Source organism: Neophocaena asiaeorientalis, unplaced genomic scaffold, assembly GCF_003031525.2.
Source record: "Neophocaena asiaeorientalis asiaeorientalis breed wild unplaced genomic scaffold, Neophocaena_asiaeorientalis_V1.1 scaffold10, whole genome shotgun sequence".
Lineage (NCBI taxonomy): Eukaryota > Metazoa > Chordata > Mammalia > Artiodactyla > Phocoenidae > Neophocaena > Neophocaena asiaeorientalis.
In genome coordinates, this window is record NW_020172817.1 from 2298689 (window position 1) to 2317684 (window position 18996).

Here is an 18996-nt window from a genome sequence, read left to right on the forward strand (position 1 = left end):
TTATTAAACCATTAATCTGACTGGAGCAATTAGAGCGAGTGTTTTATAAAAACAAAGGTAATGAAGAAGACTCTATACACGAAGACACATCCAGATTAGGAACTGCCAGGAGCAACACAACAACAAAGGAACTCAATTCGAAATCACAGAGGAAATTAAGACAAGCTGCGTCAACTGAAAACAGACAAACGTGGTGGAAACAAAAACGGAAGAGGATCATAGTACTTATTCACATACATACCTGTGCGGAAATCTCCCTTAAAGTGGGGAAATGGTCCCATCTATATACAAATAAATTTCTGTCACTTACGGGTTAAGTTTTGCAGCTAAATAAGAGAATGTAACTTGAGCTTTTTTTGTTTTATTTTGCAAATGTAACACTCCGTGAGCATGTTTGAGAAATAAGTAGAATAATTAAGAAGGAACTTCGGGGCTTCCCTGGTGGCGCAGTGGTTAAGAATCCTCCTGCCAATGCAGGGGACACAGGTTTGAGCCCTTGTCCGGGAAGATCCCACATGCCGCGGAGCAACTAAGCCCGTACGCCACAGCTACTGAGCCCGCGTGTACAACGACTGAAGCCCGTGCTCCACAACAAGAGAAGCCACCGCAATGAGAAGCCCACACACCGCAACGAAGAGTAGCCCCCGCTCAACGTAACTAGAGAAAATCCTGAGCGCAGCAACGGAGACCCAACACAGCCAAAAATAAATAAATAAATTTTAAAAAAATTAAAAAAGGAAGGAACTTGGCTTCGGAGAGATGCGCCCATTCTCGCATTAACATTTGTGAGCCTCTGTCACTTCTCAGAGGGCATGGTTTAATGTTTTAGTCCAAACAGCTTTGACCATTGCGTAACACAGCTGCTTAAAAGGAAGCACTTACCTTTTCATTGCTTCCCCTTCTCTGTCCAATTTTGTCAAAGCCCTTGTAAATTTAACATATTCCTTTTAAACAACTGATTCCACCCCAAATACTTGAAAGTTTGATATCCTGTTTAGAATGCTTAAAACAACATGCGCTTTGCTGTCTGTTCAGCAAATAGAATCTTACTGCTACTGTTTATCTTTACAACTTTTCGAGACTGTACATTTATATGGAAAATCTGATGACTTCTGAAAACATAAAGTGATGACCCTCAAACATAGAACTGTCTACTTGGGTGATTACTAAAATGCAGATTCGTAGGCACCCAGCCCACCCTTGAGCTTCAGGGTCATGTGTTTTTGCTTTTGCTTTTTGACAATTGTCCTAGGGGATTTTGATAAAGTGGTGTAAACTTTTAAAAGAAATATAATTCAGTAAAATTCAACCCTTATGTATTGGATCTGCCTCACAATTCTTTTGAGGCGGGTTGGGGGTATGTAATTATTCACCATATCTTCTTAATCAATAGGGAAGTAACTTTCAAAAATAGTCTATTTTTTTGAGCAGTTCTAACTTTACAGAAAAATTGAGGGTAAAGTGTCCCTATATCCCAGTTCCCTTTATTATTAACATGTTGTATTAGCGTGGTACATTTATTACAACTGATGAGCCAGTATTGGAAAGTGACTTTGAAATGACCATGGCCAAGGCTGCCAGTGGCTGGGCTGATGCTGGGAACCAAGCCACACCCACATCCTCATTTGAACCGGCTGCCTGTACTTTCTCTCTTGAAAGATGTTCTATACAGATTAACACCATCATGACTGTAATTGCTCTGCGCCAGTATCTGAACACAGATGGCAGCAGGACTCATTTGACCAAGCACTATGGTGCCTGGGATGGTTGGTATTTATCCTGGCTCCATCTTAACTTTCCACGCAACCTGGGACACAATCTTTAATGGCTTACATGTGTAAACCTGTGAAACAGGGCAATCACAGAGCACATCATGAATTAATTTAACCTTGACTCTTTCCAAAGGGGAGTGGAGTGGGTACAACGATATTAACGCTGAAGAACTGCTCTGAGATAGGTTACAAACATGCTTGAATTTTCACACAAGGATTAGGGGGATGATTCATTCATTCATTCATTCAGTCTCTGAAACAGGCTGGGGATACCAATTTGAAAGAACAGTTCCCTCTCAAAGAGCTTCTATTCTCCCAACTGAAGATGAGTAGGACACCAACAAAAAGACCCTTGCAGAATATAGTTTTACCCCAACAAGATATAGTTTCCTCGGTAGTTGTAGGAATAAGCCACGCCCGGTGGTTAGGTGGAGCTGGAAGTGGCATGAGTAGCTGGACATCTCTGGGCAGGCTTCCCATGGAAGAAGATGTGACTTTCTGACTTGAGTCTTAAAGGATGGGAGCAGTTGGCAAATCCCCTAGAGAGAAATTTTCAAACCATTTGTGGTGAAGAACCAGTTGTTTTTGTTTCCAATCTGCCAGGTACCAATAGGAAAACCCTGCTGTGCCAGGTATGAGTCACCACGAGTCTGACAACACCCAAACTGGTTTATACTCGGTTCAAAGAGTCCACAGATCATGTGCTTGTATGTCGTGGCATTTTATAAATTGCTACAAAAGTTTCTAAACCTTTGCTCTCAATTTCTCTACTTGTTACAGACAGGCTCCAAACAGTTTGCAGAACAGCACAAGGCCAGGTGCCATCCTTTGAAGGCACCTGAAACTTGCTGGAAATGCAGATTATCAGCGCTCATCCCACTCAATTCCAGTCTGCATTTTAACAAGATTCCCAGGTGATTCCTGTGCACGCGAAAGTTTGAGGACCTGCCCCAGAGAAACCAGGACTCAGTACCAGGGGGGTTTGATCCTTCATCCATCTCGCTTCCATTTGACTATCTGCTGCTGCTGCTTCCTTTAGGTCCAGGAAAAGTGCAATTGGCCACGTCCTCTTCCAGTTTACAAAACTCCATTTTCCCACTGCGATGAAAACGTCTTTTATCCTGGGTGCAGGAGAGAAACTCCACACGGGTAGGCAGCTTCCAGAAATTCTGATTAGCCTCCCTTCTCCGCTTTGATCTGGCCCAACAGCCGGGGCAGCTCCACGGACCGCGCTTCCGTCCCCGGGGTCGCTCATCTGCCGAGCTGCATTAATGAGATCCGCGTTGAGCCGGTTCCAGGGCGTGCTAAAGATCAAAGGCACACACACACACAAATCCCCCAACCCCTCCTCCTTGGTGACTATTTGGTCTTTCTCACCAGAGGGAAGAGTCAACTCCCCCGCCCGCACCTAGGTGGGGAGGCGGGGAGGAGCTGGGAGCCGCTGGGGCCCCGCCTTCCCCGCCCGTCCCGGAGCCTGCGGCGGCGCGAGGCGCAGAGTGGGCGGGGCCTGGGCGAAGATGGGGGCGGGGCGCGCCGGCCGCGCGAGGCCGAACCTTGCGGAAGCGCGGGGAGGGGTCGGCTTAGGGCTGGGCTCCTGCAGGGGGGGCGTGGCGTAGGGGCCGGGTGGGCCGGCTGAGTGGGCGTGGCTAAGCCCTTGGAGGGGCGGGGCGAGGCGAGCGAGTGGGCGGGGCCGGATGAGCGGGCTGGGAGGGCCGTGCTCTCCTGTCCGCAAGTCTCCGTGTGGCCGTGAGCCGGTGAGCCTGGGCGCCCGAATACTCACCGGGGCGGCGCTCGAGCTGGGAGAGCCATTTCGGGCTCGCTTTGTGGCCGTTGTCCCCCTGCCTGCCCCGAGTGCCTCCGGCCGGAGCGCAGAGGGAGGGGGCGCACTCCCCAGCCCCCCGCCTCCCTCCCCCAGCCGGGGGGAAGAATGTGCCACCAGCTGTTCTCCGCTCGCGAGCGCGGCGCCCAGGAGTGAGGAACTTGGAGAAAGAGGAGACAAAGGCTGCAGTTGGGACGGATGAGTTAGAGACTTGGGTTTGGGCAAACAAAAGGTGCGAAAGACGAGAAGGGGAGAAGGAGATGGCAGCGGGGGAGCCCCGCGGGCTCGAGTTTCTGGGAGTCGCGCTGTGACACGCATGGTTTCCCCGGACCTTCTGCTGGGCTGACTTCCGCGAGCTGGGAGCCGGACTCGGGCGAGTTGGGGAGCGCACGGGAACAATGGACAACTTCTTCCCCGAGGTGAGTGCGCTCGCGGCCGGGAGGGCGGGCGCCGGCGTCCCGGGCCGGACTGCTTTCCGTGAGCCGGGCGCGGGCTCTTTTCCTGCCCGGAGGGAGGGAGGTGCTCACCGCGCCGCGCGCACACACGCTACCGCGCGCACTTAGCCCGAGAGGGTGAAACTTTCTGGGAGTCGCCAGAAACCAAGCCCCGGGGAGTCTCCGGCTGAGTAATCCCTGGCGGAATTTATTTTGTCCCGCGCTCCCACTTGGCCCCGGGATGCAGCGAAGGTGAGCGTCCTTTGGCGGGGGTGGCTGGCTCACCGGGTGTCCCCGCGGCGACCCGCGCGAGGTGAGCTGGCGGACGAGGGGCCCGGCGGGGAGATGTGCCTGCCCGGCTGCCTGGGTGCAGGAAGCCCAATAAAACGTTCATCGAGGACTTGCCTTTCTCCAAGAAAGGTCTGGTCTGGAATTTCCTTTGCAAAACGTGCCGGCTTCCTGTGAGAGGGGTGCAAACACTTCCAGAGGAGACGCTTAATGAAGTGTGAGAAGGGAGAGACGAGGGTTTAATCGTTCACTATGTTCTCGGCCTGTCGGACCTTTGGGGTCTAGGTTCTAGTGCTCACCAAGAAGTGCTCTTCTAGGATCTGAGATCATTCCAGAGGGTGAGATCAAAAGATCATGTATTTGTGCTGACTGTCCCTGGCAGATTTGGAATTCGAATTTAAAGAAAATCTTTTAAGAGCGAACATTGGTTAGTTTTGAAAGATTAAACTGATGCTCCTTTTAGGGCCATTGAGGGCGGGACACCACGGTTACTTGAAACCCTTGACTTGAGAACCCTTTTCTCTGGGATCGAGAGTTACCGTGGTTTCTTGGCTCCCTTTCCTTTCTTGGTTGTGTTTATTTAACAAATTCTATTTAAGTTTGAGGTTTGAAGTGGCTCAAAGTAAACTTAGTTGGCTTAATGAGTCTGATGTGTCTTTCATTGAAAGCCAGGGGATGTTTTGTAAATCCAGGACAGTTTTGGAACCTTCCAGCAAATTGGATTGGTGAGGGTTTGCCTCTCTGTTGGCTAACTTGCTTTCTCAGACTTAACTGGATTTATTATTTCAAGTCATTGTGCTTTCCGGATGCCCACTTACTTTAAATAGTCTGATGACTATTTATAGTGGCCAGAGTGGTATATTCTTGTGTAATAGTAATATCCCTTTTTTTTTTTTAAGCGGTGTCTCACAGGTGATATCCACATTCATGGTGAGAGGTGGACTGGAAAGGAATTAATCATTAATACATATTTCTCCTTTTTTAAAAAAAATGAGACCTATAATTGTGAGACTGGCATTTGCTAATCCATAGACCTTCGTTTTCATGCCTGTAAGAAGGCACCAGAACTTTCTGCAGGAGTTGCAGGTTAACCAGTGATAAAAGACCAGTGGGCTAGTTTAATTGCTTTCATCTGTAAGAAAACCTGAGGCTCTGCCTGCGGGACTCTAATTCTTAACTTTTTTTGGCGGGGGGAGGGAGGCCTTTATTTTTCTCTTGTGTTGTGAGTTCTTTAGGAAATTTGATGAGACATAGAATTTGTATTCGATTTGTTGGGGTCCTTGTCCCCATGAAGCCTGTCTGTAGACTGCAGGGGGCCAGTGACCTCCCCTTTGGAAGAACTCTGCCCCCTAGTGGAAGTGGGGAGAACTGCAGGATAACATGGGGCAGCTGCAACCTCCTGCCCTGGTATCCTCCCATTGGACTTCGAAGTACTGTTTCTCCTTACACTATGCCTTGGTTCAGTGTAAGGAGACCTAGTTGTTGGATTTTATATCCATGATTAATATAATATTGAAGTTGGCCTTCAGAGATCTTCTTCTCCATCCCCTGCCTTTCCTAGATGAAGAATCTTAATCCAAAGACGTTAAGTCACTTGCCCAAGGTTGAAGAGGTTGTTATAGAACTCACAGCCTTTCTGCTCTGTTGCTGGTGACTTTAGTATTGGGGGACATTTTTATTCAAAGTTATACTTTTACTCTTGTGATGTATTTCTATTACAATGTTAATTTCTAATCAGAAATTAACTTCTGATTAATTTATTTCTAGTCAGTAGTAATTTCTAAATCAGAGTTCCTCCCCTAACCATAATTACTTTGAATGGGAAGCCAGCAGGGCCAGAGAGGCTATACAGTGCTATCAATTGAAGACATACTCCTAACATAGATCCTGTCTCTATGGATCTCTCTATGGAGTAAGTGTGGAAGTGATATATTTCCAAGGACGGCAAAATTGTAAGGCCTCTTGTATCACGAAGTGGTGTCCTGTTCTTTGGTAACTTTTCCCATTGTGACTTAGGGATAATAACTTATTGCTTGTTGGACAGCAATTTGAAGCTAATGTTAACAATTGAAAAAAAATTGAATGAGGTGTCACATGTATTAGCTTTATGTGTGAACGGCCAAATAAGAAGGAAATGAGAGCTCCTTGTGACTCGCAGCTGCTATTTAGAGCTAGACCAGAGTTTCTCAATCTGGGTACCATTGACATTCTGGGTCAGTCAATTCTTTGGTGTGGGGGAACTGTCCTGTGTAGAGTGGGATGCTAAGCAGCATCCCTGGTCTCTACCCGCTAGATGCTACTAGCACCCCCAAGTTGTGACAACCAAAATGTCTGCAGACATTGCCAAATGGGCCACAGAGGACAAAATCATTCCCAGTTGAGACCCACTGAGTTAGACCCACAAAGCAGTTGCCTCGTGGAATTAATTCCCGTGCGTGTTGCAGGCACAGCTTTCTTGCCTACTTTACGTAGCATCAGGCATCTGACTGCCGATCACCTGGAAGCTTGTGAGGCTTGTGCCCGGAAGCTGATGGCTACTGACCTCAAAATGTACCCGGGGATTGGAGAAACTGAGCGCCCTACACTCCCCGAGTTTCAGTTTATTCACGGCCTTAAATCTTTATGACATCTCTCGAGTGAACTGTGTGCGCACTTCTTGGAAATTTGCTTTTTCAGCATTTAGAGGTAAGTTGTTAAAAAGTTACTTCACGAAGAACCTAAGGTTAGGTATGTCTGTAACCAGAAGCAATTTTTTTTTTTTTTTTGCGTTACGCGGGCCTCTCACTATTGTGGCCTCTCCCGTTGCGGGGCACAGGCTCCGGACGTACAGGCTCAGCGGCCATGGCTCACGGGCCCAGCCGCTCCGCGGCATGTGGGATCTTCCCAGACCGGGGCACGAACCCGTGTCTCCTGCATTGGCAGGTGGACTCGCAACCACTGCGCCACCAGGGAAGCCCGCCAGAAGCAATTTTTAAAACAAACTGAAAAGGCTCAACCAGCAAAGTGGCAAGACGGCTGTGCAAACGTGTTGATGTTTTGAAGTGGCCACTGTTTCCAAGTCCCCAGTGCTGGGTACAGTGCCTAGAATACTGGCGGGGCCAGTCAATGCCAGCTGGACACGTAAACGAGCGCGACTTCTCTGTCTTGTTTTAGGAACAGGAATGGCATGATGGCTGTTCAAGCGAAAGATCTTTTGAGGCTTATTAACTGGACATATATGAACACTTTGATTTTTCAGAAGTGTGTAAAATATACACAAGTAAGATACTCATAAACACATAAATACAAACATAAAGTAGGTATTAATGTTTTAAGCACTAAATTGTTAGTGGACAGCATTCCAGCTGTACCTGTTTCTTACAGCCTGGTTCACCCTGGGCTGGAACAAACGCACCTCTCCAGATGTTAAGTGGAAACACCTTCCTCATTTCCACTTAATTTGGGGTGGTGTCTTAATTTCGGTTGTTACCTAGAGTTCAAATAGTTTTTTAAGCTGGAACAAGTTCTTGAGCCTATTTTTCTCCCCTTTTTATAGTGTTTTGTTTGTTTCACATCTTACTGGTATGTTTTGTCTTGTTAAAAGAAATAAGACTGTTGCTTTTGGCAGCTCCTTCCTCCCCCTCCCCCCAATCATCTCTCAAGGGCAGAAGGCAAGCACTGAGGACTTCCTTGTCCCACCACATCCTGCAGGCCACCCCTTTGACGACTGTAAAATGGAATCATCAGAACATTCCCTGGTGTCCCCTTTTACCACAGTGGAGTCACAGTGCCTTGCCCTTTCTGCACACCCCGCAAGGATTCCTGTTGTCACTTTTGGGCCCTGCCATGTTGGGTGCAGCAAAGGCACGGAAGCAGCTGGGAGCAGGGAGCCCTGGTCTTCTGGGCGCTCACCTCTCCCCAGATCAGGCCCAGAGCAGTGTGGGTAGAGCCAGCACTGTTTAACCAGAGCTGTGCAGGGAGAGTGCCGAGTGTTTGTTTTTCCAGCTCTGCTGGCTTTTAAGTGAGGTCACCTTTAAGGACACAAGCCTTGAATGCGCTCTTCTATGGAGTGATGGGAAATAGGGTACCTCCTTATAAATGCGTTTCAAAATTTCAGAATAACTTCTACGTAATTCAGTAAGTCCCCTACATAACGAACGAGTCCCGTTCCCAGAGCACGTTCGTTAAGTCCAATTTTGTTTTTAAGTCCAACAAAGTTAGCCTAGGTACCTAACACGATTGGCTCCATAGCACTGTACTGTAATAGGTTTATAATACTTTTCACACAAATAATACATAAAAAAACAAACACAAAAAATAAAGAAAACATGTTTAATCTTACAGTCCAGTACCTTGAAAAGTACAGTAGTACAGCACAGTACAACAGCTGGCATCCAGGGCTGGCATCGGGTGAACAGGCAGGAAGAGTTACTGACTGGAGGAGGGAGAGGAGGTGGGAGATGGTAGAGCTGAAGGATCGTCAGCAATCAGGGACGGAGGGCAAAGCTGCAGTTTCACTCGTGCCTGACATTGATGGAACACACATTGGCATCTTTGAACGTTCGCAACTTGAAGGTTCGTGTGTAGGGGACTTACAGTCTCAGGTCATTGATTTGCAGGGCACGCTCAGGCAGGAGCAGCCAGTGAAGTCTACAGGAAGCTGGGCCACACTTCCCTGGGCCTGAACGCCCCTGGGCGGATTGAGAGCCTCCTCCCTAAGAGTAGAAGAGATGTGGCCTCTGGGAGGCTGGCTGTACCCTCCACACCTATGGGCTCTCAGCCAGGTTATCTGACTTTCCTGGGCTTCCTTTCTCTGTCTGTAAGCGAGCATAATAGTGTTGACCCTGCATGGTTATTAGAATTCGAGATAAGATCTACAAAGCTCTTGGCACCTGGTAAGTGAGTAATAAAAGGTTAGAGTAACTTAGAAATTAAGAACGAGTGGCCTTTGATGGTGACTGAAATCCCAGTACTCTGTGGTGCAGGGAAATCTTGGTCTTCGAGCTGTTGCCAGTATCATTTCTGGTGCTAGATTGCACTTATTAATTTTCTCCCTTTGGACCAATACACTTCTGGCTGATTTTCCAGAATTCTGTCTAAAGCATGTCTAGATTGCCTATAAAGTCAAGCTCACGTTCTTAGTCCGGTTTCCAAGGCCTTCTGATCTTGCACCTCTCTTTATTCTTTTCCCACGTGTGAATTCTATTCCAGAGGATCTATTACCAGCCCTCCTCCATACTTTCGCATGTGCCCTTCTCTCCGCTGATTGGATGTCCTGCCTGTCTAGCTCCTTTTTGAAACCATCCCCCACAAGTCTCGTCCATGGTCACTCCTCTCTTTCCTATGAACTTGACTCTAATTCTTTCTGTCCTGGTTGTGTTAGGAATTTACCCCTTTTAGCTCGAGGCTTTACTTATTTTGTTTTCCCTTCTCAGATGAACAGAGTCTTGAGAGGTTAAATAATCCGATTTATAAGTTTCATCACCTCGTTTGCACTCAGAGGTCCTTAAGGATGGGCTTCTATCCTTGTGTAGCTGTTATTTTCCTCTCGAGTACAGATTTTTTTGTGGTGGGAGGGGAGATGCTTCTAACTTTCCCCCTTGATTATGAAGCATTTTACAGTTCTTTGAAGACAGTAAAAAATATGTTTGCTGTTTATCGAGTGCTTATTGTGTGCAAGGCATGTTTCTGAGCACTTTCCATTCAGTAATTAATTTATTTAACAACCCTATGAGTAAGGCTCCATCGTTGAAGAAAGTGGGGCAGAGAGAGGTTAAATAACTGGCCCAAGGTCACACAGTTAGAAAGTGATGGCCAGGCTTTGAACCCACACAGGATGTCTCCAGAGGGTCTGTGCTCTTCACTGCCATGCTTTACTCTCCTTTTGGTGACATTTGTCTTATGCTTGCGTCACTGTGTCTTTGATGAAGTGCTTAAGACCTTAGGCAGCTAGTGAATGATTTTTGAGTTGAAAACTGCATGGGGGTTTGGGAAAACAAGTGGCCCACGCCCCAGAAACACTGCAAACCCAGCAGGAAAATGTTCGTCAGCTTTTGAACATGCCTCCAATTTTTATTTGCTGTGCCTTTTACTTAGGAAAGACAATTACCTTCTGTTTCCTTGTAAGATGTGGTGTCTAAGGCTGCCGGCCCCAGCCTCATGAGGATGGTAGGGAGATGTAGGTAATAAGGCACTTAGAAAACTAGATTTTTGAGAAGTAGTTATTTTATTAAAAGAAAGGATAGGACTCATTTGTCTCCCTATTCCAAGTCTCAATTATCAGAGTATTCCTCTTGGAGGTTTTCTGATGGAATCTTCTCTTTCGATTAAAGATTCTGGCCGCCTTTCCAGAGTTTCTCTATATCCGTTGTTTTACTTGTTAGCTTATTAATGCTTGTGGGTGATCTTTGACAGGAGAGCGGAACATTTCTCATAGAGCATTCCTTGAATAAAACATTTTGATACCTCACTAAAAGCTGTTTGGAAAATGTGTCTGCCGGGCTTAATATATGAAACTTGAGTCCCCAGTTTATATCTAGCCCCTCGTGTCACATGACATCACATCATCTGACTCTGCCAGTTACAGGAAAAAGTGTTAGAGTTCTTGTGGCAAAGCCATGCCACATCTCTTGAAGCACAGCCAGAGCAGGGGAGGACCAGATGGCAGTTCGGCATTTCATAGTTCTGTCTTCTCCCCAGCTTCAGTATCTACTCTTCAGATTGAAAATTGCCTCTGTAGAAAGGCATTTAAAATTGTGGTAATTAAAAAAAAAAAAGAGAGATTTATATTAGAAAAGGTCGGCAATGTTGAATTTTTGTATTTTGTGGTAGGGATGTTTATCTTTATTACCTGTCAGTGATTAAAGGGCAAGGTAAAATGAGATTTGGACGTTGGAATAGAAAGTAGCTTTTTCACTTGGCCTCTTACCTAATACTGGGTCCCAAAAGAACTCCATAATTCTTTTAAGTGTCATTTTTGGGGGTCAGTTAATAACATGTAAGCAGTATCCATTGACAGTGATGTACATTGTGGAGAGAAGTGGACTTACCTCTGGGTAGAGTCTGTGTTCATGCTATCTACTTTGTGTGTTAAAAGTCTATTTAAAAGTTTTTCTGGTAGACTTCATGCTCATGTGTGTGGCTACCATTGATTTTTGGGTTTTATCAGCTTCATAGATACTTAAATTGGGTTGCTAGGAATATATGTAGAATTAGGAGTGTTCTTGCTTAAAAACAAAAGCTTTGATAAACATAGATTTACAATATTACTTTTCCACGTCATTCTTACATTTTTTTCTTTCCTTAATCCTGCAACGAGTATGTGCTAAGTTTAGAAAATTTAGAAAATGCCATAAGCAAAGGACAAAAACTTTCTCAGTCCTACTCTTAATGTTTTGTGCTATATGCTTTCTTTGCCTCTGTATCTGTTTCTGTGAAAGCGCACCTGTAATGTTTTTCACTTAAGAGTTGCTTGAGAGGGCTTCCCTGGTGGCGCAGCGGTTAAGAATCCGCCTGCCAGTACAGGGGACACGGGTTCGAACCCTGGTCTGGGAAGAGCCCACATGCTGCGGAGCAGCTAAGCCCGTGCGCCACAACTACTGAGCCTGCGAGCCACAATTACTGAGCTCGCGTGCCCGTGTTCTGCAACAAGAGAAGCCACCGCAAGGGGAAGCCTGCATGCTGCAACTAGAGAAAGCCTGCGCTCAGCAACGAAGACCCAATGCAACCAAAAATAAAATAAATAAATTTAAAGGAGTTACTTGAGAAAAGCTTTAAATGGCAAGGATCTTGCATGTATACAGACGGCCCCTGTGATTTTCAGGGCCGGGGACAGGAGTACAAATGCAAGCCCCATATCACATCTGTAAAATATTTAAATTATAAATCAAGCTTCCAAACCGGTAAATAAGTGTCTTCTATTCTCCTACCTTGATAAATATACCTTCATTAGGACACAATCGAAAAATGTCTAAAGCTATGGGTTTTATTGCCCAAAGTCAGACTATGAAAGATGAACGAAGATAATTATAGTTGCGCATGTGTGGGTGTCCTATTGATGGACCAGTGATGTCTGCGTGAGTAATACACATATACTCCATAGTAAATTTTCCATAGGTCTACTTTTCTTGCCCATATTTCAGCAGAATCACTAATTATATATGGTTACAGTCAAGATTTTCACAATAATTTATGTGTTACTGACAGTAACGCTAAAGTAAAAAACCTTTCTGGAGTCATTGTGGTTCTTTAATTAATTTCAGTTTGGGGATGCTTTGCTAAGGCAGCCAGTAGTTATTGGCATTGTCAACAAAATTCATACAGCAATATTTAGATTAAAAAAAGGAATAAGATTACGTATGATAGGTTATGGATACTGCAGGAAGCACAAAATATTTTAATTTTATTGTATAAGTCATATCATTAATATTGTGAATTTCCACTGTTTCTTAAAATATTCCTCAAACTTTTCAATCCTGTGTATATTATAAAGAAAACTGAAAACAGAAGTTAATTTGTTAAAAATCTGTTTTCAGATGAGACTAAACCTTAATGCATCTCAGCCAGAAAATAGTCGACATATAAAAATGTGTGAATCTTTTTCTTCCTAGTCATGCAGATGTTTTTATTGCCTTATATTTTCTTAAAATACCAATTTTGTTGCCTGTTTCACATGTAGCTCCTGTTTGAAGAAATTTTTCTCTAAAGTTTTTAAAAACACATTTTTTTAAAGTGAAGTGGCCAAATTAGGTTTTTGGGGGGGTTTTGGAAGCTTTTGCTAAGATTAATAGTTTATATCAAATAGTTGCTGCTACTGCAAGTTAAAAATTAATATAATATCATTTTCCACCAAAGACCGTGATTTACGCTTTATTTGAGGAACTTCTGTTTGTTTACCTTCTGTTTTCTTAGTGATGCAGTGTACTGGTCTGAGTGGCCCTGCGTTCTTCCTGGACATGTATCCCTATTTATGTGTCCATTATAGGTGTTTCTAGGTGTTTGCTATTATAGAAAACAGGACACATACATTCTCGTACCCAGGTCATTGCTGGCTTCTCTGATTATTTCTCGGGGATAAAATTTTCCAGGAGTAGGGCTGTTTGTTCAAAGGGTTCGCACATTTTTACTTAGACTATTTGGCAGCAAAAGTTTTCTGAGAGGTGTCGGTGCAGATTACAGCAGGCACAGCTGAGACACCCTGTCATGATGTATTTATGGTAGCAGGGATTTTGTAACTTCTTATTAGAGTCTCAATGACATGCATTGTTTCACAGAGGAAACACATAATACTAGATTTCTGTATCCACTTGTTAGGTTCTTCTCTGAACCAGAGTGGAGGAAGGAGGCATTTTTCTCGCTTAATTACGTTGATTGGCATCTGACCCCCAGAAATCCCAGTGCTGGTACCTGATGTTCATTTAAGGCCAAAGCCTACACAAGGGACCTTGCTGTATACTGCCTGGGGAGCCATTGGCCATTTGTTTGGGGAATCGTTTGTATGGATTTTTCTTTTAATTCTTATTCCTTTGCATTGTAAGTATCCCTGTGAGTTAACCCTGGGCTACAACAGTTACTTGGTGGTGGTTCTAACTGTAGGGATTTAGGTAACGTACAACACTGTTGATGGGTGTGTGTTTGTGTCTGTGTGTGACTGGAAGGCTTATTATTTCTATTAATTACCCCTGGGAGATCTTTCCATGGACTTTGAAGTAGAAGTGTTGAGTTCTGGGTGAAAATAACACTCCACCTTTTACAACGTATACCACTGTCATTTAGTACAGGTTTGCTTCTGTTTATCTCTGCCCACATTTTGTTTTTTTAATGATGTGCGCTAAGGGCCAAAGGGTATGTACAACCCTCCTGTACCTTTCAGCCTCAGATTTTCAGAGGTGGGTAAGGGTGCCCTCTTTCTTTTTCTTTTTTTTTTTTTTTCTTTTTGCGGTACACGGGTCTCTCACTGTTGTGGCCTCTCCCGTCGCGGAGCACAGGCTCCGGACGCGCAGGCTCAGCGGCCATGGCTCACGGGCCCAGCCGCTCCGCAGCACGTGGGATCCTCCCGGACCGGGGCACGAACCCGCGTCCCCTGCATCGGCAGGCGGACTCTCAACCACTGCGCCACCAGGGAAGCCCCTGGTAGTCTTTTAATACCTGTGCTAACATCCATCATCATTCCGAGGCTAGCAGTTATTTGCGTAATACGCTACTCTGTCCCATGGCTGCTGAGAGGTCAGATTCTCGTGGCCCTCCTTGTGTACTTATTGCAGTGCTGCTGTCAAAGAATGTTTTGACTGCGGACTCTGTCTTAAGCAGTTTGAGGTCGATTCAGTCGAACCCGGTGCATTTGAACCCTTGCTCACCATCCTACCTACCAGCAGATTCCTACTCGTGGTCTCTTTCGCCGAGACGGAAGCTGTGTGATATCAGTGACTTTTGATGGCTAGGCTGTCGAGGTCAGAAACATGTGACAGCCCCACCTGGACCAGCCAGGCGGGCAGTGTTGGAGTTCGCTGCAGCCCAGACTTCTTGGGATGCGGAACAAGAATGCTACAGGAGGGCTTCCCTGGTGGCGCAGTGCTTGAGAGTCCGCCTGCCGATGCGGGGGACATGGGTCCGTGCCCCGGTCCGGGAAGATCCCACGTGCCGCGGAGCGGCTGGGCCCGTGAGCCATGGCCGCTGAGCCTGCGCGTCCGGAGCCTGTGCTGAGCAACGGGAGAGGCCACAGCAGTGAGAGGCCCGCGTACCGCAAAAAAAAAAAAATGCTACAAGATATTCCAGTCATCCACCAGTATCTTGGCAGGCCGGGATGGAAGGGGGTTTCTTTGATGTAAGCCAAGACTTCCACGGCCAGGGAAAGTGTCCTGACTTGTCGGGTATGTGGTCGTGGCCACTGTGAGGGATCGTCTGGGTGGACGGTGGAACAGACAAGGCCCAGCCTCCACCCTGCAGGCTGGGAGCCACAGAGCACAGAGCAGGGACGCACCCTCACTCTGGTCCTGGGTCTGGCCAGTTCGGGAGGAGTGCCCAGTGCAGATGAACCCAGGAGAGAGGGGAGCATTTCCCAGTTATTTCTTACTGGGCTCCTTCTTACAGCCTACTTCTTACTGCTTCTGGTCCCATGATTTGAAAAAAGAGCTTATCAGGTACAGGGGAGCAACATGTAGAGAGGTAAATCCCGTGGAAAGGAACTCCTGTTTGTAATCTCCCCCCCCCCCCCCCGCAGTGAGGGGCCATGTGACAGCTCCCCCAGTCCAAGGACACGCAGCCTGAACTCCCCTGCCGCCTACTGCCAGCTTCTGAGCCAGCCCTCCACCTAGCTCTGCTGTCTCCACCCAGGACCCCTGACCTTGCTACCCTCTTCCTTTTGTAATTAAAACTTGAGCCGAGAATGAGCGCGCGAGGTCCTAGAGAGACGCCCTGTGCTCTGCTCTTCGCCACCTAGGTTGTCTGTCACAGGGTTTCTCCACATAGGAATTTTCTGTCATTGTAACTCCTGTTTTATATGAATAATGCCCACCTGCTCTTGTTTTTCTGCCAAGTATGTGTCTAGAGTATGACCAGTGAGTGTTTCAACAGCAAGTAGATGAGCTGTTGCTTCTCAAGTGTAAAAGAGGGATTTTGTTTGTTTAAACTGGTTTATATAAGAGATTAATATATCATATATGTACCTGTGTACCTATGCGCATGTGTGAACATCTGTAATATAGATACACATATACGTATGTTACGTATTCATATATAAAACATACATGTTCAGTGTAGCATCATGGTTGCTGACCGAGGCAGGCAGAACTGAAGTATCTTATACCAAGGTCCTGTTGCCTAAGGGTTTCTGTCCACACCTAGTAGATGTATTGTTTGCTCTCCAGAAGCAGAATCTTTAGGAGGCAGTGTTTATGAACTGCTTAGAGTTTTCTAAGAAGATGAAAGTTACAAGCAGCCTCCCTACTTGCCTTATTAGAATGGGGTCATCAGAATACCGCCCTGTTAATCCTGATGAGTTTCCATAAATTTTTCATTCCTTTGGGGATTCTCACAAAAGTAGATGCCAAGTTCAACTTCAAGGATATGAAGTCAGGTGCACACTGTAAATTCTGGCATTAATTTTCAGACCTTGAGAACCACTGAAATTCTTGGATGTCTCTCTTGGGAGTGTAGCTTTTTCAGCTGTAACAATTTCCTTCTTGCCTTTGGGTAGGTCTGGTGGGCTAGCTTACTGTATTTTGGGTTCGAAAACCACGTTCACTTAAGGTTCTCTTTGAAAAGGCCAATGTGCCCTTTCTATAAATCTTTTAAAGATGGAATCACCTGTTTTTCAAAGTATATATCAGAATAAAAAACATCTGATAAAATGAGCTCTTGGCTGTGAAGTGAAGAGGATTGGCTCTTGCCGTACAGTATTTTAGATAGCAAGTCAGGGACTCTTTGCATACACTGTGAAGGGTAAATTGTGCATCTGTATTTTCACCATAGTTATTATTTTTCAGTATTTTACCATAAAAATTAGAACACGAGTCATCAGTGTTAACAGTAAAACAGGTAGCAAAAAGTGGTCTAGCTTGGCTGCCTTAGGCCTTGCCCTTTTGTGGATTGTATGCAGTGCTGAGAAAATGTGCTTCTGAAATTAAAATCTCTTTCAAGGAGTTCAGATGGCTCTTCACCGGGAATGTAACTTTATATTTATTCACTATTGTCTTTGAGATATCAGGTAGATTCCTCTTCCCTGAGGCACAGAGAACTAGGTTCCTTTACCCAGGGTTTATCACCAAATGATGGGGTCAGAAATATGACTTAGGTTGTGTCCTTTTGAGTCTCTTAAAATCCCCCTGGGCTCTTAAACCTCCACCAGATCCCTAAATGGGGATCTTTAGAGTTAGCCTGTGCACTTGAAACAAGGAAACAGGATATGTCGGAAGAATAAAAGGTCCCTTGAGGGTGTTCTTTTGCATTATTATAAAATGTTTGATGAAGTTGAATAGCTGTTCCCTCAAGGAAAGTAAGTTTTTGGAAGCTAATTTTAAAAAATGTCTTTTTCACACCCAGCTTAGGACAAAATTACCTTTTAAAGAGAAGAAACATGTATATTCTAGCAGTGTATTCCAACTCAAGTCAGTGGTTCATTTGTCCAAGGAGGAAATACGATGTAGATTTAGGATTTAATATAGTGTGGGATTTTGGTGATAATTTGAATACATGGAATCTGCATCGTGGCGTAGCCCTTGTGCTCTTTCCGGCCTCCACGCCGTCTGCATTTTCTTTTGTCCAGTTGTTTAACTTGCAAAAGTGTATTGATCACTCACGTACCTTGGGCTGGGGCTGTGCTAAGTTCTTGACATGGATTAATTCATTTAATCTGCCCCGTAGCCTTATACGGTTGGTACCAGTCTCATCTCCATTTTACATATGAAAATAGAGAGTCTTAGAGAAGTGAAGTAATTTGTTTAAGTTCACACAGCTGGGAAGTGGTGGAACCAGGGTTTGGACCCAAAGATATTCAGCTGTGTTATGGAACTAGACATGCAGCTGAACAGTAGTTTGTAGAGAAGGAGGTAAAGACAGAATCCGTGTGGAGAGCTTTGGGAATGTGTATTTGCTTCTCCATAGAGAGCAGACCAAAGTCACGAGATACAAGCCCCAGAAGAATTACCTAATTTGCCAGCGACTGCAACAGGGGATAGAAATTTTCCTATAATCAAACAAACCAAAGACATAGTCCTTCCGATTGCTTTTGTGATGGCAGCAACTGAACATTCATCCTGAGTGACAGGCATAGTAGGAGTTGTGTTTGGAGAGAAGATTTCAAAGAATAGCTTCACTGAAATATTTGTAGGTTTCTGGAGAGCATCTCTATGGAAGGCGAAGGTCGCACTGAGTTTCCTGAGTCATTTTTCTTGGCTTTGGTCTGTTTCTGATAAACTCCAGATTCCCATGAAGCAATGTTGAGAGAAGGCGTATTTGCTGTGGAATCTGTGCGCAGTTTGTGAATCTCGCTTGTCATCTGTGGAGCTGATCGCTTTGTCTGCCCTGTGTATGTAGGTGGCACTCAGCTGACTGGTCATGGTTTAGGACTGTTCACATCTTCCTCAGCAGAAATAGATGAAAAGTTTAAGGATGCATTTTTTTCTTTTTTTGCTAATAGAGACTTTCTTCTTTTAGAGCAGTTTTAGGTTCACAGCTAGTGCTAAAACTTTAAAAACTTTAAAACTTTAAAAAACCATATTGGACATTGACCTTTCAACGGATGTGAGATTTTTTTTTTTTTTTTTTTTTTTTTTCCGGTACACGGGCCTCTCACTGTTGTGGCCTCTCCCGTTGCGGAGCACAGGCTCCGGACGCGCAGGCTCAGCGGCCATGGCTCACGGGCCCAGCCGTTCCGCGGCATGTGGGATCTTCCCGGACCGGGGCACGAACCCGTGTCCCCTGCATCGGCAGGCGGACTCTCAACCACTGCGCCACCAGGGAAGCCCATGATGTGAGATTTTTAAAAGATAATGGTTTACATCGAAATCAACTTTTCAAAGCTGTAATTCAGTTAAGGTGGTGATATGGTAGCTGCTAATGTTTTTCATTCCTAAGAAGATACAGATTTTGTAGTTTAAAAAAGAAAGTGCTAGCCTGGTTGAATCAGCAGATATGTTCTTGGTCATAAAGTGTACACTTTGGATGTTGCCAAGGGCTGGGTGCATCATTAGGGTTGGAATTAGAAGTC

The 18996-nt window shown here is 45.4% G+C and overlaps 1 protein-coding gene across 1 annotated transcript in view; it reads left to right on the plus strand.

Annotated features, from left to right (window-relative positions):
• Nucleotides 1-3527: 3527 nt before the first annotated feature.
• The window catches only part of MYO10 (myosin X), a 218301-nt gene continuing 202832 nt past the window's right edge, over nt 3528-18996 (plus strand). The window contains exon 1 of the mRNA XM_024741735.1: nt 3528-4010. Coding sequence (XP_024597503.1) covers nt 3990-4010 — 21 coding nt within the window. The 5' untranslated portion in view covers nt 3528-3989. The remainder of the gene's footprint in view (nt 4011-18996) is intronic.